Raw genomic sequence first — 24599 nt, 5'->3', positions numbered from 1 at the left:
CCTATTATAGTGTGAAGTTTCTCAAAACAGCCACCAGTGAAGAGTTGTATCGGCGTGGTGAGGGCACGGTGGTACTCGTGGTGCAGGGTGAGTGGGGCTCCCAGTACAGCCCAGCACGACCCCACTGTGACCAGCCCAGCTTGGCCCCAGCCCTGCCTGCGGCCAGACCCACGCTGCCCCGCGCCCACCACCCTCTCCACGCTCCGCCTTGTGTCTTCACAGGGACTTCTCCATTTCCCTGTGTGGAGGTTGCAGCTGCCGTGCTCTTCTTCCTCCTCGTCACCTTCATCCTCATCTTCTGCGTGTACCACAAGAAGTGTCGGGGTGAGGGGCAGAGCCTGGATGCAGCCGGGGCACGATGCTCACCCATCCCCATCCCGTGCTGTGCAGGGAGCCCAGGGACCTCCTTGCCCCCAGCAGCAATGTCCGGGATGCAGAGACCCCGAGGCAGCCCCAGCAGGTAGGAGCGAGCTGTGGGTACAGGGCAGGGCCCCCAGCCCCGATGCCCCGACGTGGGCGAGCTGCTGGGCACCTGCGCCTTTGGCCGGGAGCCCCGGGGATGAAGCAGCCCCAGGGCCAGGGCAGGCGCTGGGTGAGCAGCAGCTGCTGCAGGGGGGCTGTGTGTTGTGGGGAGGGGTGTACATGGGGCTGTGGCATGGCCGAGCCAGTATGAAGATGCTGTGAGGGAGCTTTTTCAAAGGATTTGTATTTTTGGTGATAACCATGTGCGCAGCAGCGCAGTGAGGGGATGGGGACGGGGGGGGGGTCCGGGACCTCTGGCCTAGTGAGTTGCCAAGGGACGGGGCCTCGCCGGGTGGTGAGGAGGCAGAAGAACGAGGCAGCAGGGGTGGTGGTGCAGGACCCCTGAAAGAAGCAGCGGGTCTGCTCGTGCAGCACCACAGGGCCCGAGCCTGGCACGCTCGGCTTGGAGGTGACGGAGCTCTGACAACGCTCTCCTGCGTCTCTCCCGTCTCGGTGGCCTCGCTGTGCCGCGCTGGCCTCTCTTCAGGCCTGCCAGCGCTTGAAGAGGAAGAAGAGCACGAGGCCGAGGATCGCCTTGTCAAGCAGCATGCAGAGCCACAGGCCGGGGCTGGACAGGAGATGGGCACCTGCAGGAGCAGAGGAGTGAGTGTGGGGCGTGGGGAACGCAGCCCCCAGCCCCACAGCCCCCGGGTGCTGGTACCGCCTGAGCTGTTCCCCTGCTGTCCTGAGGCAGCGACCCACAGCGTGGTGCTGCTGCTGAGGGATTCCTGGCCCTCGTGCAGCACCCGGCAGGTGAACACGGAGCCGTTCTTCTCCGGCACGGCTTGCACTGACACCGTGCTCCTCAGCTCGAACAAGCCCTCGGGGGTCTCAATAGGCCTGGGGGTGCACCCCGTGTTCATCTCCGTCCCATTCTCCAGCCAGGTGACGGTCACGCTTCCCGGGTAGAAGCCCTGCACGTAGCAGGTGAAGCTCACCGTCTCGTTCAGCCCCACGGGGCGCAGAGGCTGAACCACAACCGTGCTGGGGGGAACTGGGAAGAGAAGCAGCGGCTGGAGACCGCGTCCCCCAACCCCGTGCCCACGGGGGCTCTGTCCCAGCCCCGGGGCCGTGAGCACCGGTCCCCACCGAGCCCTCACCTCGCAGGATCTGGCTCAGATGGTAACTCCTCGTCAGCGGGGCCGTCAGCGTGGTGTGCAGCACCTGGCAGGTGAGCTCTGAGCGGATGTCGTCCTTCTGCAGCGTCACCGTCACGGTGCTGGACATGTTGTAGGTGAACTTTGATGGCCCAGGGGTGACTTTACGCAGCTGAGACTGAATCAGGGTCTTGTCCTTGAACCACTTCACATTGATGTCACTGGGGAAGAACCCCCAGGTCTTGCAGGTGAAGGATGCCTTCTTCCCCGGCTGCACTCGGTATTTGGGCCTGGTCAGAATCGGGTTGGAGGGTCTGGCTGTGGGAGAAGCGCGGGTCCATCAGCCGGGCTGTGCCTCCCTGGCCCCGGGACCCTCTCCCTGGGCCGGCTCCTGAGCCCCTGCCCCAGAGCAGAGCCCAGGGGATGGGACAGGGGCTGACCCGGCAGGGCTGGCTCCTGCTGGGAGCTGTACTGGGAGCCCCACTCACCCTGCACCGCCAACACCACCACCTCCGTGCCATCGCCATGCCGATACAACTCTTCACCGGTGGCTCTTTTGAGAAACTTCACACAGTAATAGGTGCCGGCATCCTCGGGGCGGACGTCGCTGATGAGGATGGTGAAGTCTGTGTTGGAAACAGCCACTGCCCTCATCCCCCGGGTTGAGGAGTCTTTTTGGTCATAAATGGTCTCACTGCCACTGCCCCAGCCCTTCAGCCACTTCACGGGGCCAACGGGACCCCCTTCAGTCACGATGCAGCTCAGGGTCAGCGTCTCCCCCACTCTCACCGACACCTCCTTCTGGGGCTGGTGTAGCTCGAAGCCCTGACCCGCCCGGGCATCCGCACCTGGGGACAGCGACAGCACAGCAGGGGCTGAGCTCCTGAAGGAGGCGAGAGCTTGCTCTGATCCCCCTGCCCGGCACAGGCACAGCACCCGCAGCTTGCTCAGCGCTTTAGCCCAGAAATAGTGCAGGGTGTGGGGGAGAAAGCAGCACTAAACGGGAGCGGTGGAAGCCAACTTCAAAACGAGCAGAAATGAGCAGAGCCCAGGGGACGGGACAGGGGCTGACCCGGCAGGGCTGGCTCCTGCTGGGAGCTGTACTGGGAGCCCCACTCACCCTGCACCAACACCACCGTGCCCTCGCCACGCCGATACAACTCTTTACTGATGCCTGTTTTGCGAAACTTCACACAGTAATAGGTGCCGGTGTCCTCAGGGCGGACATCTTTGATGAGGATGGTGAAGTCTGTGTTGGAATCAATCACTGCCCTCATCACACGGGATGAGTGGTCTAATTGGTCATAAATGGCCTCACTGCGACTGCCCCAGCCCTTCAACCAATTCACAGGGCCGATGGGACTCCCTCCAGTCACGGTGCAGCTCAGGGTCAGCGTCTCCCCCACTCTCACAAACACCTCCTTCTGGGGCTGGTGCAGCTCAAAGCCTGCCTGGGCATCCGCACCTGGGGACAGCGAGAGGAGGGTTTGGGGCTGCTGAGGGGCCCTGGAGCCAGGGCACAGCATGGGGCCTCCCCAACCCCCAGCACAAAGGTGGTGGCAGTGACATCCCTGTCCCTTGCCCCCCAGGGCAGACAGCTCTGTGCTGGCTCTGCCCCCGGGCTGCAGTGCGGGATGGAGAAAGCAGGGGGCTGGAGATGCTCGAGTAAAGCAAAAATAAAGCAAAGCTTTGAGCTGGGGATAAAAGCAAGCTGGAAGAGGGCAGGGAAGAGCCCCAGATCCCTGTGGGCAGAGGGAAGGGTTGCTCTGCCAGCAGCAGGGGGGAGCAGGCCCTGGCAAAGGCGCCGGGGCTGTGCAGGGCTGGGCACTCACCCGGGGCACTGCCCAGCAGCAGCAGCAGCAGGCAGGCAAGAGGCAGCGCCTGTGTCAGCGGAGCCATGGCGAGTGGCTTCGTCCCCCTCCAAGCTGTGTCTCGGTGTGGCTCAACTTGGTGGGGCCCTGGGAACCCTTCCTGCCAAAGGGGAAGGAAGCGGTTTGGGTTTTGCCTCTGGCCGAGCTCCTCTACGTAGCCCTGCACAAGCCCAGAGGGTTCCCACTCCCTCGGTGTTTGTGCCATCGTGAGCCTGAGATTGGGTCCAGCACAGACTTCACCATCCTCATCAGAGATGTCTGCCCTGAGGACGCCGGCACCTATTGCTGTGTGAAGTTTCGCAAAGCAGCCACCAGTGAAGAGTTGTATCGGCGTGGCGATGGCACGGTGGTGGTGGTGCAGGGTGAGTGGGGCTCCCAGTACAGCCCAGCACGACCCCACTGTGACCAGCCCAGCTTGGCCCCAGCCCTGCCTGCGGCCAGACCCACGCTGCCCCGCGCCCACCACCCTCTCCATGCTCCGCCTTGTGTCTTCACAGGGACTTCTCCATTTCCCTGTGTGGAGGTTGCAGCTGCCGTGCTCTTCTTCCTCCTCCTTATCTTCATCCTCATCTTCTGTGTATACCACAAGAAGTGTCGGGGTGAGGGGCAGAGCCAGGGTGCAGCCGGGGCACGATGCTCACCCATCCCCATCCCGTGCTGTGCATGGAGCCCAGGGACCTCCTTGCCCCTAGCAGTGATGTCCGGGCTGCAGAGACCCCGAGGCCGCCCCAGCAGGTAGGAGCGAGCTGTGGGTACAGGGCAGGGCCCCCAGCCCCGATGCCCCGACGTGGGCGAGCTGCTGGGCACCTGCGCCTTTGGCCGGGAGCCCCGGGGATGAAGCAGCCCCGGGGCCAGGGCAGGCGCTGGGCGAGCAGCAGCTGCTGCAGGGGGGCTGTGTGTTGTGGGGAGGGGTGTACATGGGGCTGTGGCATGGCCGAGCCAGTATGAAGATGCCGTGAGGGAGCTTTTTCAAAGGATTTGTATTTTTGGTGATAACCACGTGCGCAGCAGCGCAGTGAGGGGATGGGGACCGGGGGGGGGACCGGGACGCTCAGTTCAGGGAGCTGCCAAGGGACGGGGCCTCGCCGGGTGGTGAGGAGGCAGAAGAACGAGGCAGCAGGGGGGGTGGTGCAGGACCCCCGAAAGAAGCAGCGGCTCTGCTCGTGCAGCACCACCATCCCGAGCCTGGCACGCTCGGCTCGGAGGTGACGGAGCTCTGACAACGCTCTCCTGCGTCTCTCCCGTCTCGGTGGCCTCGCTGTGCTGCCCTGGCCTCTCTTCAGGCCTGCCAGCGCTTGAAGAGGAAGAAGAGCACGAGGCCGAGGATCGCCTTGTCAAGCAGCATGCAGAGCCACAGGCCGGGGCTGGACAGGAGATGGGCACCTGCAGGAACAGGGCAGTGAGCGCGGGGCGTGGGGAACGCAGCCCCCAGCCCCACAGCCCCTGGTTGCCGGTACCTCCCGAGCTGCATCCCTGCTGGCCTGAGGCATCGACCCACAGCGTGGCGCTGCTGCTGAGGGGGTCCTGGCCCTCGTGCACCACCCGGCAGGTGAACACGGAGCCGTTCTTCTCCGGCACGGCTTGCACCGCCACCGTGCTCCTCAGCTTGAACAAGCCCTCGGGGGTCTCAATAGGCCTGGGGGTGCTCCCCGTGTTCATCTCCTTCCCATTCTCCAGCCAGGTGACGGTCACGCTTCCCGGGTAGAAGCCCTGCACGTCGCAGGTGAAGCTCACTGTCTCGTTCAGCCCCACGGGGCCCAGAGGCTCCAGGACCACTTTGGGGGGAACTGGGAAGAGAAGCAGTGGCTGGAACTGGTGTCCCCTGGCCCTGTCCCAGCCCCGGGGCCGTGAGCACCAGTCCCCACCGAGCCCTCACCTCGCAGGATCTGGCTCAGATGGTAACTCCTGTTCAGCGGGGCCGTCAGCGTGGTGTGCAGCACCTGGCAGGTGAGCTCTGAGCGGATGTCGTCCTTCTGCAGCGTCACCGTCACCGTGCTGGACAGCCTGTAGGTGAAGTTCGATGGCCCAGGGGTGACTTTACGCAGCTGAGACTGAATCGGGGTCTTGTCCTTGAACCACTTCACGCTTATGTTACAGGGGAAGAACCCCCAGGAGTTGCAGGTGAAGGATACCGTATACCCTGGCTGCACGCGGTAACTGGGCCCGGACACGATTGGTTTGGAAGGTTTGGCTGTGGGAGAAGCGTGGGTCCATCAGCCGGGCTGTGCCCACTTGGCCCTGGGACCGTCTCCCTGGGCCGGCTCCTGAGCCCCTGCCCCAGAGCAGAGCCCAGGGAACAGGACGGGGGCTGACCCGGCAGGGCTGGCTCCTGCTGGGAGCTGTACTGGGAGCCCCACTCACCCTGCACCGACACCACTGTGCCATCGCCATGCCGATACAACTCATCATCACCGGTGGCTGCTTTGCGAAACTTCACACAGTAATAGGTGCCGGTGTCCTCGGGGCGGACGTCCCTGATGAGGATGGTGAAGTTTGTGTTGGACCCATTCACTGCTTTCTTCCCCCAGGTTGAGGGGTCTTTTTGGTCATAAATGGTCTTGTTGTCACTGCCCCAGCCCTTCAGCCACTTCACAGGGCCAAGGGGACCCCCTGCAGTCACGGTGCAGATCAGGGTCAGCGTCTCCCCCACTCTCACAAACACCTCCTTCTGGGGCTGGTGCAGCTCAAAGCCTGCCTGGGCATCCGCACCTGGGGACAGCGAGAGGAGGGTTTGGGGCTGCTGAGGGGCCCTGGAGCCAGGGCACAGCATGGGGCCTCCCCAACCCCCAGCACAAAGGTGGTGGCAGTGACATCCCTGTCCCTTGCCCCCCAGGGCAGACAGCTCTGTGCTGGCTCTGCCCCCGGGCTGCAGTGCGGGATGGAGAAAGCAGGGGGCTGGAGATGCTCGAGTAAAGCAAAAATAAAGCAAAGCTTTGAGCTGGGGATAAAAGCAAGCTGGAAGAGGGCAGGGAAGAGCCCCAGATCCCTGTGGGCAGAGGGAAGGGTTGCTCTGCCAGCAGCAGGGGGGAGCAGGCCCTGGCAAAGGCGCCGGGGCTGTGCAGGGCTGGGCACTCACCCGGGGCACTGCCCAGCAGCAGCAGCAGCAGGCAGGCAAGAGGCAGCGCCTGTGTCACCGGAGCCATGGCGAGTGGCTTCATCGTCCTCCAAGCTGTGTCTCGGTGTGGCTCAACTTGGTGGGGCCCTGGGAACCCTTCCTGCCAAAGGGGAAGGAAGCGGTTTGGGTTTTGCCTCTGGCCGAGCTCCTCTGCATTGCCCTGCGCAAGCCCAGAGGCTTCCCACTCCCTCGGTGTTTGTGCCATCGTGAGACTGAGATTGGGTCCAGCACAGACTTCACCATCCTCATCAGAGATGTCTGCCCCGAGGAGGCTGGCACCTATTATAGTGTGAAGTATTGCAAAACAGCCACCGGTGAAGAGTTGTATCGGCGTGGCGAGGGCACGGTGGTGTCAGTGCAGGTGAGTGGGGCTCCCAGTACAGCCCAGCACGACCCCACTGTGACCAGCCCAGCTTGGCCCCAGCCCTGCCTGCGGCCAGACCCACGCTGCCCCGCGCCCACCACCCTCTCCATGCTCCGCCTTGTGTCTTCACAGGGACTTCTCCATTTCCCAGCGTGGAGGTTGCAGCTGCCGTACTCTTCTTCCTCCTCGTCACCTTCATCCTCATCTTCTGCGTGTACCACAAGAAGTGTCAGGGTGAGGGGCAGAGCCAGGGTGCAGCCGGGGCACGATGCTCACCCATCCCCATCCCGTGCTGTGCAGGGAGCCCAGGGACCTCCTTACCCCCAGCAGCAATGTCCGGGCTGCAGAGACCCCGAGGTCACCCCAGCAGGTAGGAGCGAGCTGTGGGTACAGGGCAGGGCCCCCAGCCCCGATGCCCCGACGTGGGCGAGCTGCTGGGCACCTGCGCCTTTGGCCGGGAGCCCCGGGGATGAAGCAGCCCCAGGGCCAGGGCAGGCGCTGGGCAAGCAGCAGCTGCTGGAGGGGGGCTGTGTGTTGTGGGGAGGGGCATCCATGGGGCTGTGGCATGGCCGACACATTATGAAGATGCCGTGAGCGTGCTTTTTCCAAGGATTTGTATTTATGGTGATAACCACGTGTGGAGCAGCGCAACGAGGGGATGGGGACAGTGGGGGGGGACTGGGACCCTCAGTCCAGAGAGCTGCCAAAGGACAGGGCCTTGCTGGGGACCAAGCAGGCAGAGGGGGGAGGCAGCAGGGGTGGTGGTGCAGGACCCCTGAAAGAAGCAGTGGGTCTGCTCGTGCAGCACCACCATCCCGAGCCTGGCACGCTCAGCTCGGAGGTGACGGAGCTCTGACAACGCTCTCCTGCGTCTCTCCCGTCTCGGTGGCCTCGCTGTGCCGCGCTGGCCTCTCTTCAGGCCTGCCAGCGCTTGAAGAGGAAGAAGAGCACGAGGCCGAGGATCGCCTTCTCAAGCGGCATGCAGAGCCACAGGCCGGGGCTGGACAGGAGATGGGCACCTGCAGGAACAGAGGAGTGAGTGCGTGGCGTGGGGAACGCAGCCCCCAGCCCCACAGCCCCCAGCCCCACAGCCCCCGGGTGCCGGTACCTCCCGAGCTGGGTCGGCACCACAGCACCCTGCAGCCTTGCAGCTGGGGTGGGGGCAGAGACGCTCTAAGCAGCAGGGACAGGATTTGGGTTCCCAGCAGCACCCCCCAAGGACACAAAGACCTTGGTCTGTATTCTGGTGGGCCTTTGAGCTCTCCCAGGGGGGTGACATCCCACAGCCTTCCCCTCAGGGCACCCATCGCACAGGCTCTCACTCACCATTTGTGTAGGGGGAGTTGGATTCCTTCTGGCCTGAGGCGGCGACCCACAGCGTGGCATTCCTGCTCAGGAGTTCCTGGCCCTCGTGCAGCACCCGGCAGGTGAACACGGAGCCGTTCTTCTCCGGCACGGCTTGCACTGACACCGTGCTCCTCAGCTCGAACAAGCCCTCGGGGGTCTCAATAGGCCCGGGGGTGCTCCCCGTGTTCATCTCCTTCCCATTCTCCAGCCAGGTGACGGTCACGCTTCCCGGGTAGAAGCCCTGCACGTCGCAGGTGAAGCTCACCGTCTCGTTCAGCCCCACGGGGCCCGGAGGCTCCAGGACCACTTTGGGGGGAACTGGGAAGAGAAGCAGCGGATGGAACTGGAGTCACCTGGCCCCGTGCCCACGGGGGCTCTGTCCCAGCCCCAGGGCCATGAGCACCGGTCCCCACCGAGCCCTCACCTCGCAGGATCTGGCTCAGATGGTAACTCCTCATCAGCGGGGCCGTCAGCGTGGTGTGCCGCACCTGGCAGGTGAGCTCTGAGCGGATGTCGTCCTTCTGCAGCGTCACCGTCACGGTGCTGGACATGTTGTAGGTGAATTTTGATGGCCCAGGGGTAACACTGGGCATCTGAGACTGAATCGGGGTCCTGTCCTTGAACCACTTCACACTGATATCACTGGGGAAGAACCCCCCAGACTTGCAGGTGAAGGATGCCATCTTCCCCGGCTCCACGCGGTCACTGGGCCCGGACACAGTGGGGTTGGAGGGTCTGGCTGTGGGAGAAGCGCGGGTCCATCAGCCGGGCTGTGCCCCCCTGGCCCCTCGACCCTCTCCCTGGGCCGGCTCCTGAGCCCCTGCCCCAGAGCAGAGCCCAGGGGATGGGACGGGGGCTGACCCGGCAGGGCTGGCTCCTGCTGGGAACTGTACTGGGAGCCGCACTCACCCTGCACCACCACCTCCGTGCCATTGCCACGCCGATACAACTCATCACCAGTTGCTATTTTGCGAAACTTCACACAGTAATAGGTGCCGGCTTTTTTGGGCCTCGACGTCCCTGATGAGGATGGTGAAGTCTGTGTTGGACTCATATACTACCCTCTTCCCCCAGGATGAGGGGTCTTTTTGGTCATAAATGGTCTCACTGCCACTGCCCCAGCCCTTCAGCCACTTCACAGGGCCAAGGGGACCCCCTGCAGTCACGGTGCAGCTCAGGGTCACTTTCTCCCCCGCAATCACTGACACCTCCTTCTGGGGCTGTTGCAGCTGAAAGCCCTGACCCGCCTGGGCATCAATACCTGGGGACAGCGAGAGGAGGGTTTGGGGCTGCTGAGGGGCTCCAGAGCCAGGGCACAGCATGGGGCCTCCCCAACCCCCAGCACAAAGGTGGTGGCAGTGACATCCCTGTCCCTTGCCCCCCAGGGCAGACAGCTCTGTGCTGGCTCTGCCCCCGGGCTGCAGTGCGGGATGGAGAAAGCAGGGGGCTGGAGATGCTCGAGTAAAGCAAAAATAAAGCAAAGCTTTGAGCTGGGGATAAAAGCAAGCTGGAAGAGGGCAGGGAAGAGCCGCAGATCCCTGTGGGCAGAGGGAAGGGTTGCTCTGCCAGCAGCAGGGGGGAGCAGGCCCTGGCAAAGGCGCCGGGGCTGTGCAGGGCTGGGCACTCACCCGGGGCACTGCCCAGCAGCAGCAGCAGCAGGCAGGCAAGAGGCAGCGCCTGTGTCACCGCAGCCATGGCGAGTGGCTTCGTCCCCCTCCAAGCTGTGTCTCAGTGTGCCTCAACTTGGTGGGGCCCTGGGAACCCTTTCTGCTAAAGGGGAAGGAAGCGGTTTGGGTTTTGCCTCTGGCTGAGCTCCTCTGCATTGTCCTGCGCAAGCCCAGAGGCTTCCCACTCCCTCGGTGTTTGTGCCATTGTGAGACTGAGATTGGGTCCAACACAGACTTCACCATCCTCGTCAGAGATGTCTGCCCTGAGGATGCCGTCACCTATTGCTGTGTGAAGTTTCGCAAAACAGCCACCAGTGAAGAGTTGTATCGGCGTGGCGAGGGCACGGTGGTGTCAGTGCTGGTGAGTGGGGCTCCCAGTACAGCCCAGCACGACCCCACTGTGACCAGCCCAGCTTGGCCCCAGCCCTGCCTGCGGCCAGACCCACGCTGCCCCGCGCCCACCACCCTCTCCGCGCTCCTCCTTGTGTCTTCACAGGGACTTCTCCATTTCCCTGCGTGGAGGTTGCAGCTGCTGTGCTCTTCTTCCTTGTCTCTTTATTCATCCTGTTATATATGGAGTGGTAATTCCTGTCGAGAAAATGGTTGATATTAATAAAGAAGGGGAAATTTGGGGTTGTGGCCATGGGGGTTAGAAAACCCCATGATTGAGATAACATTAAACTCTTAACGACAAGGACATCAGGAATATAAAAGAGTTTAGAGGGAACAAAGAAGGGTGATTCAGGAGACTCCATGCAGTCTCCAGTTTCTTGTTCTCCAGCCGTTAAGGCATGGATGTTTCTGGGTGTTTGCTGTTGTTGTTATATTCAAAGTTGTTTGACCAATGAAAAGTTGTTTTGAAAAGAACTGCTGTGGAGAGAAGGGTATAAGAGGGGAGCCTGCCCTCAAGATAAAAAAGGCAGCACGATGAAGTTACATCAATAAAGAAGCAGGAAAAAGAAGTGAAGAGGAACACGCTGGCAGAATGGAGACCAGGACGGGAACAGGCACTTTGATTGCCTCATGAAGATAGGTTTGGCCAGACTCAGCAAACTGCTCAGAGCTCATACAGAAAGTCGCTGGGAATAGGTGCACTGGAGCTGGAGAGAAGCTCGAGCTGAGAGAAGCGGACCCAGCACACAACTGCCCCTCACTGGTCAGCAGCTGCGCATTATGGGGAATTGTACGTCCTTAGGAACAAAGACTGTCCTGGTAACCTTACAGCTTATTCTTCTTAGCAGTCGGACAGTTTATGAGCCTGAAATATGGGACCAAACTGAAGTCACGATGTGGGACTCTGCCACTAAAAATGACAAGGTTGCAGTGGGATTGCTCAGCAACTGGCGAGCAGTCTCTAAGGCCTTGAAGAGCCGTGTGGAGCCACAATCACAAACGTGTGGCTTGCCAGACAGTGAGGGAGCTGGAGCTCCTTTACTGATCTGACTGCTACGCCATGGGCCCCTCTGCTGCTACACCCATCGAAGGCTTTTGCTGTTTTGCCCCCTGCTGACCTGGACGTGCCTTTGGACCCAGGCCTCATTGGCCTTCAGAAGGAGATGGATCTGCTTTTCTTTGATCTGGGAAGAACGGGATACATCAGGCCTGAAGAATGGAAAATGGAGACTGTTAAGTTATGGAACTTAAAGGATTGTTTGTTACCTATCCTGATTGTGTGTATGTATAGGCATACTCGGGTTATTATGTAAAGCAATGTTCTGTATGCATGTATTTAGAATGTTTGATGTGTGTGTGTGCGTGTTGGTGGAGCGTAGACTCCCTGCACACCCAGCGCTGTTTACTTACCTTTTATACATTTTAGAAATATTTGTTTTATAAATATTACAAAATTCAGATTGAATTGAGACCTCATTTATAACAATCCTCATCTTCTGCGTGTACCACACGAAGTGTCGGGGTGAGGGGCAGAGCCAGGGTGCAGCCAGGGCACCCGCAGGCAGCTGCTCACCCATCCCCATCCCGTGCTGTGCATGGAGCCCAGGGACCTCCTTGCCCCTAGCAGTGATGTCCGGGCTGCAGAGACCCCGAGGCCGCCCCAGCAGGTAGGAGTGAGCTGTGGGTACAGGGCAGGGCCCCCAGCCCCGATGCCCCGACGTGGGCGAGCTGCTGGGCACCTGCGCCTTTGGCCGGGAGCCCCGGGGATGAAGCAGCCCCAGGGCCAGGGCAGGCGCTGGGCGAGCAGCAGCTGCTGCAGGGGGCATGGCCGACACATTATGAAGATGCCGCGAGCGTGCTTTTTCCAAGGATTTGTATTTATCGTGATAACCACGTGTGGAGCAGCGCAACGAGGGGATGGGGACAGTGGGGGGGGACTGGGACCCTCAGTCCAGAGAGCTGCCAAAGGACAGGGCCTTGCCGGGGACCAAGCAGGCAGAGGGGGGAGGCAGCAGGGGAGGTGGTGCAGGACCCCTGAAAGAAGCAGCAGGTCTGCTCGTGCAGCACCACCATCCCAAGCCTGGCACGCTTGGCTCGGAGGTGATGGAGCTCTGACAACGCTCTCCTGCGTCTCTCCTGTCTCGGTGGCCTCGCTGTGCCGCGCTGGCCTCTCTTCAGGCCTGCCAGCGCTTGAAGAGGAAGAAGAGCACGAGGCCGAGGATCGCCTTGTCAAGCAGCATGCAGAGCCACAGGCCGGGGCTGGACAGGAGATGGGCACCTGCAGGAGCAGAGGAGTGAGCGTGGGGTGTGGGGAACGCAGCCCCCAGCCCCACAGCCCCCGGGTGCCGGTACCTCCTGAGCTGCGTCCCTGCTGGCCTGAGGCGGCGACCCACAGCGTGGCGCTGCTGCTGAGGGGGTCCTGGCCCTCGTGCAGCACCCGGCAGGTGAACACGGAGCCATTCTTCTCCTGCAAGGTTTGCACCAACACCGTGCTCCTCAGCTCGAACAAGCCCTCGGGGGTCTTTGTTGGCCGGAGGCTGCTCCCCGTGTTCATCTCCTTCCCATTCTCCAGCCAGGTGACGGTCACGTTTCCCGGGTAGAAGCCCTGCACGTCGCAGGTGAAGCTCACCGTCTCGTTCAGCCCCACGAGACCTGGAGGCTCCATGACCACTTTGGGGGGAACTGGGAAGAGAAGCAGTGGCTGGAGACCGCGTCCCCCGGCCCCGTGCCCGCAGGGGCCCTGTCCCAGCCCCGGGGCCGTGAGCACCGGTCCCCACCGAGCCCTCACCTCGCAGGATCTGGCTCAGATGGTAACTCCTCGTCAGCGGGGCTGTCAGCGTGGTGTGCAGCACCTGGCAGGTGAGCTCTGAGCGGATGTCGTCCTTCTGCAGCGTCACCATCAAGGTGCTGGACAGCCTGTAGGTGAAGTTCGATGGCCCAGGGGTGACGTGGGTTGGCTGAGGCTGAATCAGGGTCTTGTCCTTGAACCACTTCACACTGATGTCACTGGGGAAGAACCCCCAGGAGTTGCAGGTGAAGGATGCCACATTCCCAGGCTCCATGCGGTAACTGGGCCCGGACACAGTGGGGTTGGAGGGTCTGGCTGTGGGAGAAGCGCGGGTCCATCAGCCGGGCTGTGCCCCCCTGGTCCCGGGACCCTCTCCCTGGGCCGGCTCCTGAGCCCCTGCCCCAGAGCAGAGCCCAGGGGGCTGACCCGGCAGGGCTGGCTGCTGCTGGGAGCTGTACTGGGAGCCCCACTCACCCTGCACCAACACCACCGTGCCATCGCCTCGCCGATACAACTCATCACCGGTGGGTACTTTGCGAAACTTCACACAGTAATAGGTGCCGGTGTCCTCGGGGCGGACGTCCCTGATGAGGATGGTGAAGTCTGTGCTGGACACTACCACTGCCCTCGTCCCCCGGGATGAGAGGTATTTTTGGTCATAAATGGTCTCACTGCCACTGCCCCAGCCCTTCAGCCACTTCACGGGGCCAAGGGGACCCCCTCCAGTCACGGTGCAGCTCAGGGTCAGCGTCTCCCCCACTCTCACAAACACCTCCTTCTGGGGCTGGTGCAGCTCAAAGCCAGAACCCATCTGGGCATCCGCACCTGGGGACAGCGAGAGGAGGGTTTGGGGCTGCTGAGGGGCCCTGGAGCCAGGGCACAGCATGGGGCCTCCCCAGACCCACAGCACAAAGCTGGGGGCAGTGACATCCCTGTCCCTTGCCCCCCAGGGCAGACGGCTCTGTGCTGGCTCTGCCCCCGGGCTGCAGTGCGGGAAGGAGAAAGCAGGGACCTGGAGATGCTCGAGTAAAGCAAAAATAAAGCAAACCTCTGAGCAGGGGATAAAAGCAAGCTGGAAGAGGGCAGGGAAGAGCCGCAGATCCCTGTGGGCAGAGGGAAGGGTTGCTCTGCCAGCAGCAGGGGGGAGCAGGCCCTGGCAAAGGCGCCGGGGCTGTGCAGGGCTGGGCACTCACCCGGGGCACTGCCCAGCAGCAGCAGCAGCAGGCAGGCAAGAGGCAGCGCCTGTGTCACCGGAGCCATGGCGAGTGGCTTCGTCCCCCTCCAAGCTGTGTCTCGGTGTGGCTCAAGTTGGTGGGGCCCTGGGAACCCTTCCTGGCAAAGGGGAAGGAAACGGTTTGGGTTTTGCCTCTCTCCGTACTCCTCTGCGTTGCCCTGCGCAAGCCCAGAGCTTCCCACTCCCTCGGTGTTTGTGCCATCGTGAGGTTGTTCCTCACCAGCCATGGCAGCCCACAGATGGGCGGCACTGCCACGACCACCGGCACGGGGCAGCAGGAGCGAGGGGCCCGAATCCGCACCCACCCTGTGTTTCCTCGGAGCCTCCCTGCAGCCGGGGCTGTCCTGCTGAAACCAGGGGCACCCCGTGCCCACCGCAGCCCCTCCGTGCCATGGCTCTGCGCAGGCATCGGGGTGAGCGCATGGGGGCTGCCAGCCGGGACGCATTTTAGGGGTTAAGTCCCGCTGTGCTCCTGCCCGGCTCAGCCTCCCACTGCCTGCCCTGTCCGTCCGGCAGAGGGGCAGGCAGCAGAAGCGTTAACAGCACGCGCCCGTGTCCATTTCCTGTGCAGCTTCTCGTTTTCCTTCTGCAGTTGGAGCCCAGATTTTCGGCAGCGCCGATGGCTGCGCTCCGCACCGCGCTGCTGCTGGCTCGGCTCCTGCTGGGGCAGCTCATCCTCGTCCCGGCGTGGCTCTCGGGTGAGTATGGGGCAGCGGCACGGCAGGGGCCATGGATGGGTGTCCTGCTTCCCAGCCCCGCTGCCTGGTTGCTGCCTATCGGGGGGCCGGGGTGGGCGACTTGGCCACCACCGCAAACCGCTGCCACGTGCACGGCTGCAGAAACCTTCCCCGTGCGGGGGTTTTCCTCCTCCGACCACCTCCGGGCTGGTGTGGGGCTGTCCGGGGCACGGTTGTCTCCTGACGTGCCCGCCGCCTGCTCGGGAGCCCCTTGGCCACTTCCCCCAGCACCGGGACGTGGCGCTGGGCCCCGGGGATGTGCCCGACGGTGAGGGGTGTGCGAGGTGCTGGGTGCTGCGCTTTGCTGCCCTGGGGGGAGCTCGTGTGGAAAGGCAGCCGGGGGCTTTGGGCAGGAGGGACCCCGGGGCAGGATTCGGGCTCCTGTTGCACAAGTTTCGCAGCACTGGAGAGGTTTTCCTGCCTGGAATTCCCCCGTCTCCCTCTGGCGCCTCGCGTCAGTGTCAGAGTGGGAAGGGATCTCTCCCATTGCCCGTTTTGAAGTTGGCTTCCACCGCTCCCGTTTAGTGCTGCTTTCTCCCCCACACCCTGCACTATTTCTGGGCTAAAGTGCTGAGCAAGCTGTGGGTGCTGTGCCTGTGCCGGGCAGGGGGATCAGAGCAAGCTCTCGCCTCCTTCGGGAGCTCAGCCCCTGCTGTGCTGTCACTGTCCCCAGGTGCAGATGCCCAGGCGGGTCAGGGCTTCAAGGTGCACCAGCCCCAGAAGGAGGTGTCGGTGAGAGTGGGGGAGACGTTGACCCTGATCTGCACCGTGACTGGAGGGGGTCCCCTTGGCCCTGTGAAGTGGCTGAAGGGCTGGGGCAGTGGCAGTGAGACCATTTATGACCAAAAAGAACACTCCTCATTCCGTGGGACGAGGGCAGTGAATGAGTCCAACACAGACTTCACCATCCTCATCAGGGACGTCCGCCCCGAGGACACCGGCACCTATTACTGTGTGAAGTTTCGCAAAATAACCGCCAGCGATGATGAGTTGCATCAGCGTGGCGATGGCACGGTGGTGTCAGTGCTCGGTGAGTGGGGCTCCCAGTACAGCCCAACACGACCCCACTGTGACCACCCCAGCTTGGCCCCAGCCCTGCCTGCGGCCAGACCCACGCTGCCCCGCGCCCACCACCCTCTCCGCGCTCCGCCTTGTGTCTTCACAGGGACTTCTCCATTTCCCAGCGTGGAGGTTGCAACTGCCGTGCTCTTCTTCCTCCTCCTTATCTTCATCCTCATCTTCTGCGTGTACCACAAGAAGTGTCGGGGTGAGGGGCAGAGCCAGGGTGCAGCCGGGGCACCCGCAGGTGGCTGCTCACCCATCCCCGTCCTGTCCTGTGCAGGGAGCCCGGGGACCCCCAGGTTGGTACCCCCACCTCCTTACTCTGCACGCTGAAGGCAAGCAAACAGCCTCACACCTCTGCCTCCTGCTTTCTGCTCCCCCCAGAGCACTGATTTGACCCAGAAAAGATCTTTATTAATTCAGTGGTGCCTTGCTGCGCTGCACTGCATCCCTCATGTCCGTGGCCGGCTGGTGTTTTGTGCCCCAGTCCCTGCAGGGCCTGAGGCCAGCCCAGGCACTGGGAGCATGCCAGCCCTCTGCTACACGTCCAGTATGGGCACGGTGCAGCTGTGTGCTGGGGAGTTGAGCTGAAATTCGGGCGAGAAATCGTGCCCTTCTGTACTGTCCGTGCGTGCTGTGTGCCGTGGGCGCAGTGGGGAGGGCGGCTGGCTGGCCCTGGCTCTAACATCCTCCTTTCTCCCAGCAGCAATGTCCGGGATGCAGAGACCCCGAGGCCACCCCAGCAGGTAGGAGCGAGCTGTGGGTACAGGGCAGGGCCCCCAGCCCCGATGCCCCGACGTGGGCGAGCTGCTGGGCACCTGCGCCTTTGGCCGGGAGCCTTGGGGATGAAGCAGCCCCGGGGCCAGGGCAGGCGCTCGGTGAGCAGCAGCTGCTGCAGGGGGGCTGCTCCTCGTGGTGAGGGGCATCTGTGGGGCTGTGGCATGGCTGACCCAATATTAAGGTGCTGTGAGGGTGCTTTTTCCAAGGTTCCCTACTGATGCCTTTAACCGTTTGCACAGCAGAGCAGCGAGCAGAAGGACATCCACTACGCCGACCTGCAGCCCCTGCGCGAGGCGCCACAGCGCAGCCAGAGCCCTGGCACCGACCGCTCCGAGTACGCCAGCATCAGGGCAGCTGCCAAGTGACGCACGGCCCCGCCACGGCCCCGCCGGGGGCTGAGGAGCCAGCGCCAGGGGAGGAAACCGAGAGGTCCCTGAAGGGCACCAGAAAGAAGAAGTGTATCTGTCTGCACAGCACAGCCGGCCCAAGATCGGCATCTGAACCTCAAAGCTCTCCTAATTCATTCCCATCTCGGTGGCTGTGCCATGCAGGGGGAGGCTCGGTGCCCGAGCTGCCCTGTCCGGGCTCACAGCAGCCACCCCGAGGGCCAGCAGCCACCTCGAGTGCAGGATCAGGGCCCCGTGCTGGGCAGCTCTGCCTCGTGCGAGCCGTGTGGTGCCGATGGCTCCGCGAGGACTTCGTGCACACCAAACTCTGCCAGAACAGGCCACTGGAACTTGCCCTGCTCGGCAGATTCATGATTTGTGTAGTGTCTGAGCCCGTCCTCATTAAAGCCTGCTAGCAGCCGTGCTGCCCAGTCCTGCCGTGTGAGAGTGAGAGCGATGCGCCTGGCCTGCGGGGTCCGGGGAGATGTGGGGCTCCCGCAGCCCTGTGCCCACTCACTGCTGTCAGCTTTGTGCCGAGCTGCCACCACCCCGAGCCCCCCTGGGGGCAGCTCCCAAGCCCAGCAGGGTTGGGACAAAACGGAGCAAGCTGGGGGTGAAGAGCAGGACCCCAGCTCTGCTCCAACCTGCGCCCCAAGTGCCCGGCTGCTGGGCGAGGGGCAGGCTGGACACCCCGACCCCACAACCCCAGCGCTTGTGATGCTGATTCCTCAACCCACTCCTTCCCTATTCTTAGCCATTTTTAACCTCCTTCTTCTGACCACGCGCCAGGAGAAGGAGGACGGGGTGAAGCGAGGCAGGAAGCCGCGTGGCGAGCGCTCCGTGGCGCAGCTGCAGCAGCCGGGGGTGTGCCTTGGCACGGATCCCCCAGGCGCAGGCACCCCGCCTCAAACACTGGGGTTAGGGGCTCAACACACTCCTCCCGCAGAGAAATCATCGCTGCTGCCTCTCCGGCCCTGAGATCTGTTCGCAGTTGCCAGCTTCCAACTCCCTTTATCTGTTGTTCTCTGTGAAATTAAAAAAAAAAAAGGAGAACCGAAAGAGGACAGCGCAACGTGTCTGCGAGCCTGGGTGCACGGGGGAGCCTTATCGGCACAGAGCTCCTGTCAAGGGGCAAGTTGTGGTGGGGGGAGAGAAGCCACTTGTGAAATGAATTTGCATGGCTGAAGCAACATCCCGTGCACCAGGGGACATGCTTTGGGGGACAGTTTGAGGACGTTTCTTTCAGGAGCACTGCTGGAGGCACTCAGCACCCAGCACCGAGCGCCCAGGGCACGGTTTGGGGGGATTTTACCAGGCAGGGGGCTGCCACCAGCACAGCCCCCTCTGCCCAAGCCCCCGGGGGACTCGGGGCCGTGGCACCGGGTGAGTGGGGAGCCAGGGCTGGGAGAGCTGCCTGGTCCCCTGCTCGGGGAGAACCCGCAGCCTCTGCGCAGGGACGGTGCTGAGAGTCCCGAAAACGATCGCGAGCAGGAGTATGTAAAACGTGTGGGTGAGACTGAAACCGGGGAGAGACCTCGCAGACAAGGGGAAATGAAATCTGAGGGCACACAGGGCTTTTGAAGCACTGGGCTGGGCCGGGAGGGGGGGAAATCCAGTTTGACTCGAGCATATGTGAGGCGGCGAGGAGCACGGCGCCGCGGAGAGCCGTGCACCTAGGAAAGGCCCAGGTCTGCGGCTTACAGCCCAGGAGAGGGATTTGGTGGTTATTATAGGAAAATCCTTTAAGCCAGCAGCCTGGGGTGTGCCGGCAGTGAAAGCACAAACAAGCACCCGAGCGTGGCACCAAGGTAGGACCGCGCTGGGCAGCGCCTCGGGGGGCGGCAGCGGGGGTCCGGCGCTGTCGGTGGTGACACGGGGAGGGGGACACGAGGGACTTGTTGCTCATCCTTCCTCCGTTTGGTTCGTGGTGCCGCCGGGTGTCACGTCCTGCTGGGTCACACGCTGGGCGCTGGGGTGAGAAACGCAGGTGCTGGAGCCGGCCCCGAGAGCTGCCGGGGGCTGACGCAGCTCGGAGGGTGCAGGCGGTGCCGGAGGGGGGGGATGAGAGGAGGCAGAGCAGAAACGCTGGCTGGGTGCAGGGGGGGAGCAGCTCCCCCAGACCCAGCTTGGGGTTGTGCTGTGTTGGGGTGAGGGTACGGGGGGGGACGGGAGGCCTGGTCATGGCCCCACCACGTGTGTGCGCTTCAGCTGAGGTTGGGGAGCACGGGAGCGCAGCGCGGGGCTGTCTGCGGGGAGGTAAAGCCCAGCAGAGGGGCTGAGGAGAGGCTGAGTCATGGGGAGGGGTCTGCAGAGCCCCCCGCTCGGAGGAGAAGCAGAAAGCAGCAGTCAGAGAAGGGCCAAGGGGTGCTCAGGGGCTGCCCCAGCATCTGCTCCGCGCCTGTGCCGAAACCAGCAGGGAGCACGGGCCTCGGGCAGCAAGCGTGCAAAGACAGCGAGTGGGCTGGGGGAGAGCTGATGGACGAGGATGGTCCAGCACCCAAAGCCACAGGGTGCCCTGCCATGGGGTCCCAGAGGTGTTTTGGGGTCCCAGTGCTGTTCTGGGGACCCTGCGGTGCCACGGGGACCCTGCGGTGCTCTGGCATTGCTGTGCCAGGACACCGACGGGGAGCAGCACCAGGAGCTGGAGGAATGCCTGGGGTACCCTGAGGGAAAAGGAAAGGGCACCAAGATCTCAGGGACATTTCAAAGGGCTCCAGGAAAAACCACGCGGGTCTCGTTTGTGCCTGCTGCCTCTCCGGGGCCATGCTGCTGCCGGGAGAAGCGCGGTGATGCTGCATGGCCAGCACCCTGCACACATCGAAGTCCACGGGATGTTTTGGGGTGCCAAAACTTGCTGGGGAGCAGGAGCTGGCTGCCCACCAGGACGCATTCAAGCCTTGGCTCCTTTTTGGGGCCAGGCTGGCAAGAAGAGGCAGGTGGGAGCGACGCTGGGAGCAGGGCTGGGATCCAGCCCGGGGCTCAGCGCCGACGATGCCGAGCGCAGGCTGCCCAGGCGTGCCTTCGTGTGACGCCGCTGCCTGTCCCCACGCACCCGCCGGGCTCCGTTCCTGCCGTCTCAGGGGGCAGAGCAACTCGAAACCCCGCCAGCTCGCCATTTATCAGGGCAGCATTTTAATTGGAAAGCGAGGGCTGGAGCAGGAGGAAAGCGGTGACACGCTTTGTGCTGTTCCTGATTTATTTCGCGTCTTACTTATTGAATCTTATTCCCCAGTTTCATGGTTATTGTGGATTTTTATTAAAGGGGATAAACAGGGCTGGGATTTGGGGTTGTCATAGGAACCGCTTCCGTGCCGCAGCCTCGGTGCCAGCTCCATCCTTCCCCCCAATTTCCTGAGACAGGGGGGGGCTCGGCTCTCTCCAGCACACCAGATATTTTTCCAGCCCCTAAGCTCAGCCTCATCCATGGGGACATCAGAGGGACCCCAGGGCTGCGAGCTGAGCAGAAGCGTCCCGTGGATGCTGCTCATCCCTGTGGATTCTCCGGTGTCTGATAGGAGGCTGTGCCATCGCAGCTATCGCTGCTGGGAACCTCCCTGCCCTACCTGCTCGCAGTTTTTGTGACACCCCTGGGGACAGCACGGGGTGGGCTGGGTTCTGCCCTTCTGGCCGTTCTCCGTCTTTCCTGCCACGGGCACGAGGGGACAGAGAGTGAAAACGAAAGCTGTCAAACCCATTTAAATCCAGCGATGGAAGGAAATCCTTCACACCCAGCGCTCGTTTAGCCCGCTGCTGCTTCGCCGTAGGATGTCGGTGAGGCCACGAAGTTGGCAAGGATTACGGAGGGATTTCCAGGGCCGTGGGACGAACAGGAACATCCAGTGCCGAGGGAAAACTCGCTTTGTGCTCTCGGCATCTGACGGGCCGCTGCTCAGGGACCGCTGCCAGCCAGAGCCGGCACGGGGAGCGCAGCCCCTGCATGGGGCTGGCGCCCACGGGGGTGTCAGGGTGGGCAGGGGGTGTCCCGCCAGCTCCAGTGGTGCCCCTCGTGTCAGATCAGCTGAAGGTGGCACAATGCTGTGGTCCTTGTCCCCCCCCCAGCACCCCCACATGCATCGTGCCCCAAAGGAGCCGCGCACAGGGGCTCGGCTCAGCTCAGCCTCCCGGGGATGCTCCGGTGGGGCTGCAGCACCGTGAGCAGGATTTACGCAGGGAAAAGAGCCCAGGGCTGCTGCTCGGACTGGGGAGATGTTTTTGGGTCACCCACAGCGAGGGCAGGGTGAGGGGGGGACTCCAGAACCCAGCTCCTCCTGGCACAGAGCGACCTTAAAGCTCGGCCGCGCTTGGCCACGGCTGCGGTGCTGGCAGCGCCCCGAGCCCAACACAAGTGCCCCTCTCAGGAGAAGTGCAAGGGGAAGAAAAAAAAATATTTAGAGAGGCAGGAGAGCTGCGGGAGGCAGCCAAGGCACAGGCTGAAAGCGTTTTCTCAGCGGCAGCGGCCACCCTGGCCAGGATGCTCTTGGCTGTGGATGTGCCCGGGGGTGCTGCCAGCCCCCAGGGGCCGTGCTGGCGCCGGCAGCTCCCAGCACGGTGCCGGTGGATGAGCTCGGTGGCGCCTGGACCCAGGGATGCAGGAAGAGCATCGTGGGCAGGATGCGGCCCCGAAGGGCCCTGGGTGGGGAGCGTGGCCCTGCTGGGGCTGGGAAAGCAAGGCGCCCTGTAAAATAATTGCTCCTGACAGATCCGTTTCTTCGGCGAGGCTCGGGCTTAATTTTATCATGGTATCCGTAACCATGGCGACGTGTAAAAATAACGGCTCCCCGAGCAAGGCGAATTCCCCATAAACATCGCCCGTTTCCAGGAGCCACGGGAGCGTGGATGGGGGACTCCCGGCCCTGGGGTCAGCACAGCATCGCCCAAAATCCACCACCACCATCACCGTGCCCCCATGGGTGGCAGCACCCCGGGAACGGCCCCGCTCCGGCCTCCCCGGCTGCTGGGATGGGTTCAGTGTTTGGGTGAGGGATTCACTCGCTGACTAATTAACGGTGTTAACCGCTTACGCCTCTCGATGATGATTTCATTTGCTAATCCTTCGGGCTACCCGGGGCTCGCAGCGGCTAATTGGGTGGATGTCATTAACGCTCGCGGTCAGGAGCGGCTGCTGAAGGGCTGCGCTGCGATGAGCACCGGAGCGCTTCGTCGTGCTGCACACAAGTGGATTTCGCTCCCCGGGACTGAGCTCAGTGCCCTGGTGATGTCCCTCTTGTCCCCACAGAGGGGAGAGGACCCCAAGGTGCTGAGCAGGGCATGCAAGGCCCGGATCCTGCATCGACACCAAAAGACACCCCCTGGTGCCTCTCTCCAGCCGTGCCGTGCGCCTCGGTGCTGAGCTCTGGGCAGGACGGTGGTGCTGTGCTGTGCAGCTCCTGCCTCGGACCCCCAGGACCACCGCAGCCACCAGGAGAGTGGAACACATCGCAGAGCTGGAATTGATCCTGGTGCGCTTTTGGTTGCCCTTTGGCTCTGGGGAAAGAAAAACAACAAAAAAAAAAGACCAAACAAACCAAAGCCTTGCAGCAGCATTTTCCTCATGCTCCCGGCAGCAGCAGGGACGTGCCTGGTGTCTCTAGGGCCAAAGCAAACAGCCCCGAGCTGCAAGGCCACTGTGGGGACATCGACCGCGGGGACGGTGAGCGCAGGGACAGCGGTGCCAGGGCTGATGGCAGTGCTGGTGGTGCCAGGGGGGGGGGGCACAGCGGGTCTCCAGCCCCTCACCAGCTCCCCATCGTGGCCGGAGCTGCCCCCTAAACCTCCACCAGCACAAATCCACCACCAAGCCCAGCTCCGAGTCCTGCAGCAGTCCCGGCACCTCCAGTGAGGGCTCTGCCGAGCAGGAAGCGATGGGCTGAGATAGCCCAAGGTGATCAATCCCCCAGCGTTCGCAGTTTTTTTTTTCCTCTGAGGGATTTTGCCAGGCAGCCCAGCCAGCAAGGAGTTACAGCAGCCGTGCCTGGGAGCGCGCTGAGCGTTATCTGCCGCTGCAGCCTCGGATGCGCTCTCACGATAACAATTTGCAATCAACAAAGAACTTTGAGAGGATACAGAAACAAAAAAGGCAGAAGAAAATCAAGATAATATTGCTCCTCCCTCGGCCGCATCCTCACCCTGTGGCGGATATTGTGCCACCAAGGGGGGACCAAGGTCTTCTCCAGCATCTCTCCAAGTGGCAGTGGGCTCAGGGACCCCCAATATCCCCATGGGCACCCCGTCTGCACCCCATCCACCCACCCACAGCACCCAGGAGCCTTCGGCCTCACAGTCTGACCTTTTGGCATCCCCAGGGGGTCTCAAGACCATCCCTGGATGCAGACACCCCCAACATCTTTCCATACCCCCCTGAGCCTTGCAGCCGAGGGGTGCAGGATTGGGGCCCCCCTGTGCCCTCCCTGCGAGCTGCCCTGGCTTTATGGGATGCAGGCAGGGCTCTGTGGGATCGCAGCACCCCCAGCCAGCGAGCAAAACTTCCTCCGGAGCAAGGGGCAGGATCCTGCCCGCAATGACCGAGGGCTCCCGGCAGCCGGCCAGGCAGCGAGTGTTTTTCCCACCGTGTCAGCATTTCCACCCCGAAACCCTGCGTCCCTCTGTCCAGCTCCCGGCCCTATCGCCTGCAGGTCCGGCCGGGGGGGGGCAAGCTGCCAGGCCAGGCACAGGATATAAAACCACCTTTCCTGCCGTGACACAGCCTGGCAGGAATTCCCCGTAGGAACCGTGCCTGGGCTGCGTTAAGGACGCTCGGTGGAATTACCCGGCTCCGGCACCCACTGGGTGCTGCTCAGCATCCCGTGGGGGCTGCATTGCCTGGGACTGGGTGAGCCCCAGCACGGCACTGGGACACGGGAGCCCTGCTCCCCCTGCTCGCAGCCAGCAGTGGGGGTGATCCATCATTTCTCCGCATGGGGTGAAGGCGAATAAACCCCACAAATGCTCTCAGAGCATCGCTCCCAGCACCGGCATCCCTCCCTCCTTCCCTCTTTCTCCCGGCGCAGAGAGCAGCAGGAATCAATCAGAGCTAAACTGGTCCATAAACGGCATTTTATGGGTTTCAAGGGCACCCCCTGGTCCTGGCAGAGCGCTCAAGCTGCACTATAATTAAGTGGGTTCTCATCTAAGTGATGAGAAACGTGCCCCGGCCCCGCTGGGCTGCGAGAGCGCTCAGCCCCAGCACCACCACGGCCCCTCGGCGCAGGGAGCTCGGGCTGTGAGGTCCCAGCTGAG

The 24599-nt window shown here is 62.8% G+C and overlaps 4 protein-coding genes across 5 annotated transcripts; 1 reads left to right on the top strand and 3 right to left on the bottom strand.

The window, feature by feature from the left end:
- Positions 1-51: 51 nt before the first annotated feature.
- Positions 52-7492, bottom strand: LOC101804301 (uncharacterized). The gene is made up of 10 exons (XM_027473257.3): positions 6567-7492; positions 5852-6199; positions 5367-5681; positions 4948-5277; positions 3452-4063; positions 2740-3084; positions 2108-2467; positions 1623-1937; positions 1184-1516; positions 52-1109 (listed from the first exon to the last, which is right to left on the bottom strand). The coding sequence occupies exons 1-10, from the start codon at positions 6808-6810 to the stop codon at positions 1006-1008; spliced, it is 3306 nt and encodes a 1101-aa protein (XP_027329058.3). The 5' UTR covers positions 6811-7492; the 3' UTR covers positions 52-1005.
- A 74-nt stretch (positions 7493-7566) lies between these two features.
- LOC119713019 (tyrosine-protein phosphatase non-receptor type substrate 1-like) lies at positions 7567-10216 on the bottom strand. The gene is given in 6 exon segments (XM_072026682.1): positions 7567-7988; positions 8296-8634; positions 8741-9055; positions 9226-9325; positions 9327-9577; positions 9945-10216. Coding segments are annotated over 6 exon segments (1176 nt in total). The 5' UTR covers positions 10012-10216; the 3' UTR covers positions 7567-7884.
- Positions 10217-12232: 2016 nt separating this feature from the next.
- On the bottom strand, positions 12233-14844 carry LOC113845767 (signal-regulatory protein beta-1-like). The gene is made up of 6 exons (XM_027473262.3): positions 14704-14844; positions 14358-14496; positions 13639-13989; positions 13165-13479; positions 12729-13058; positions 12233-12654 (listed from the first exon to the last, which is right to left on the bottom strand). The coding sequence occupies exons 1-6, from the start codon at positions 14842-14844 to the stop codon at positions 12551-12553; spliced, it is 1380 nt and encodes a 459-aa protein (XP_027329063.1). The 3' UTR covers positions 12233-12550.
- Positions 14845-14975: 131 nt separating this feature from the next.
- LOC101803870 (signal-regulatory protein beta-1) lies at positions 14976-17794 on the top strand. 2 transcript variants are annotated; one of them, XM_072026683.1, is made up of 5 exons: positions 14976-15096; positions 15809-16165; positions 16301-16496; positions 16904-16943; positions 17220-17794. In XM_072026683.1, exons 1-5 carry the CDS (start codon positions 15018-15020, stop codon positions 17340-17342), a joined length of 795 nt encoding a protein of 264 aa, XP_071882784.1. In that variant the 5' UTR covers positions 14976-15017; the 3' UTR covers positions 17343-17794. The 2 variants fall into 2 exon arrangements, with proteins under 2 accessions (XP_071882784.1, XP_027329070.1); XM_027473269.3 differs by having other exon boundaries at positions 16901-16943; positions 17217-17794.
- Positions 17795-24599: the final 6805 nt, after the last annotated feature.

The sequence above is a fragment of the Anas platyrhynchos genome, chromosome 21 (assembly GCF_047663525.1).
Source record: "Anas platyrhynchos isolate ZD024472 breed Pekin duck chromosome 21, IASCAAS_PekinDuck_T2T, whole genome shotgun sequence".
Taxonomy (NCBI): domain Eukaryota; kingdom Metazoa; phylum Chordata; class Aves; order Anseriformes; family Anatidae; genus Anas; species Anas platyrhynchos.
This window is presented reverse-complemented; position numbering and strand designations above follow the sequence as displayed.

Bases quoted from the DNA above. Each gene is read 5' to 3' on its own strand.
- LOC101804301 (XM_027473257.3), bottom strand. From the start codon at position 6,810: ATGGCACAAACACCGAGGGAGTGGGAAGCCTCTGGGCTTGCGCAGGGC. The intron at 6,200-6,566 runs GTGAGTGCCCAG...CGCTGTCCCCAG, and splicing joins GCTGCTGGGCAGTGCCCCGG to GTGCGGATGCCCAGGCAGGC. The intron at 3,085-3,451 runs GTGAGTGCCCAG...CGCTGTCCCCAG, and splicing joins GCTGCTGGGCAGTGCCCCGG to GTGCGGATGCCCAGGCAGGC.
- LOC113845767 (XM_027473262.3), bottom strand. From the start codon at position 14,844: ATGCGTCCCGGCTGGCAGCCCCCATGCGCTCACCCCGATGCCTGCGCA. The intron at 14,497-14,703 runs GTGGGTGCGGAT...CCCCTTTGCCAG, and splicing joins AGGCTCCGAGGAAACACAGG to GAAGGGTTCCCAGGGCCCCA. The intron at 13,480-13,638 runs GTGAGTGGGGCT...CTTCTCCCACAG, and splicing joins CACGGTGGTGTTGGTGCAGG to CCAGACCCTCCAACCCCACT.
- LOC101803870 (XM_027473269.3), top strand. From the start codon at position 15,018: ATGGCTGCGCTCCGCACCGCGCTGCTGCTGGCTCGGCTCCTGCTGGGG. The intron at 15,097-15,808 runs GTGAGTATGGGG...CACTGTCCCCAG, and splicing joins CGTCCCGGCGTGGCTCTCGG to GTGCAGATGCCCAGGCGGGT. The intron at 16,497-16,900 runs GTTGGTACCCCC...CCTTTCTCCCAG, and splicing joins GGGAGCCCGGGGACCCCCAG to CAGCAATGTCCGGGATGCAG.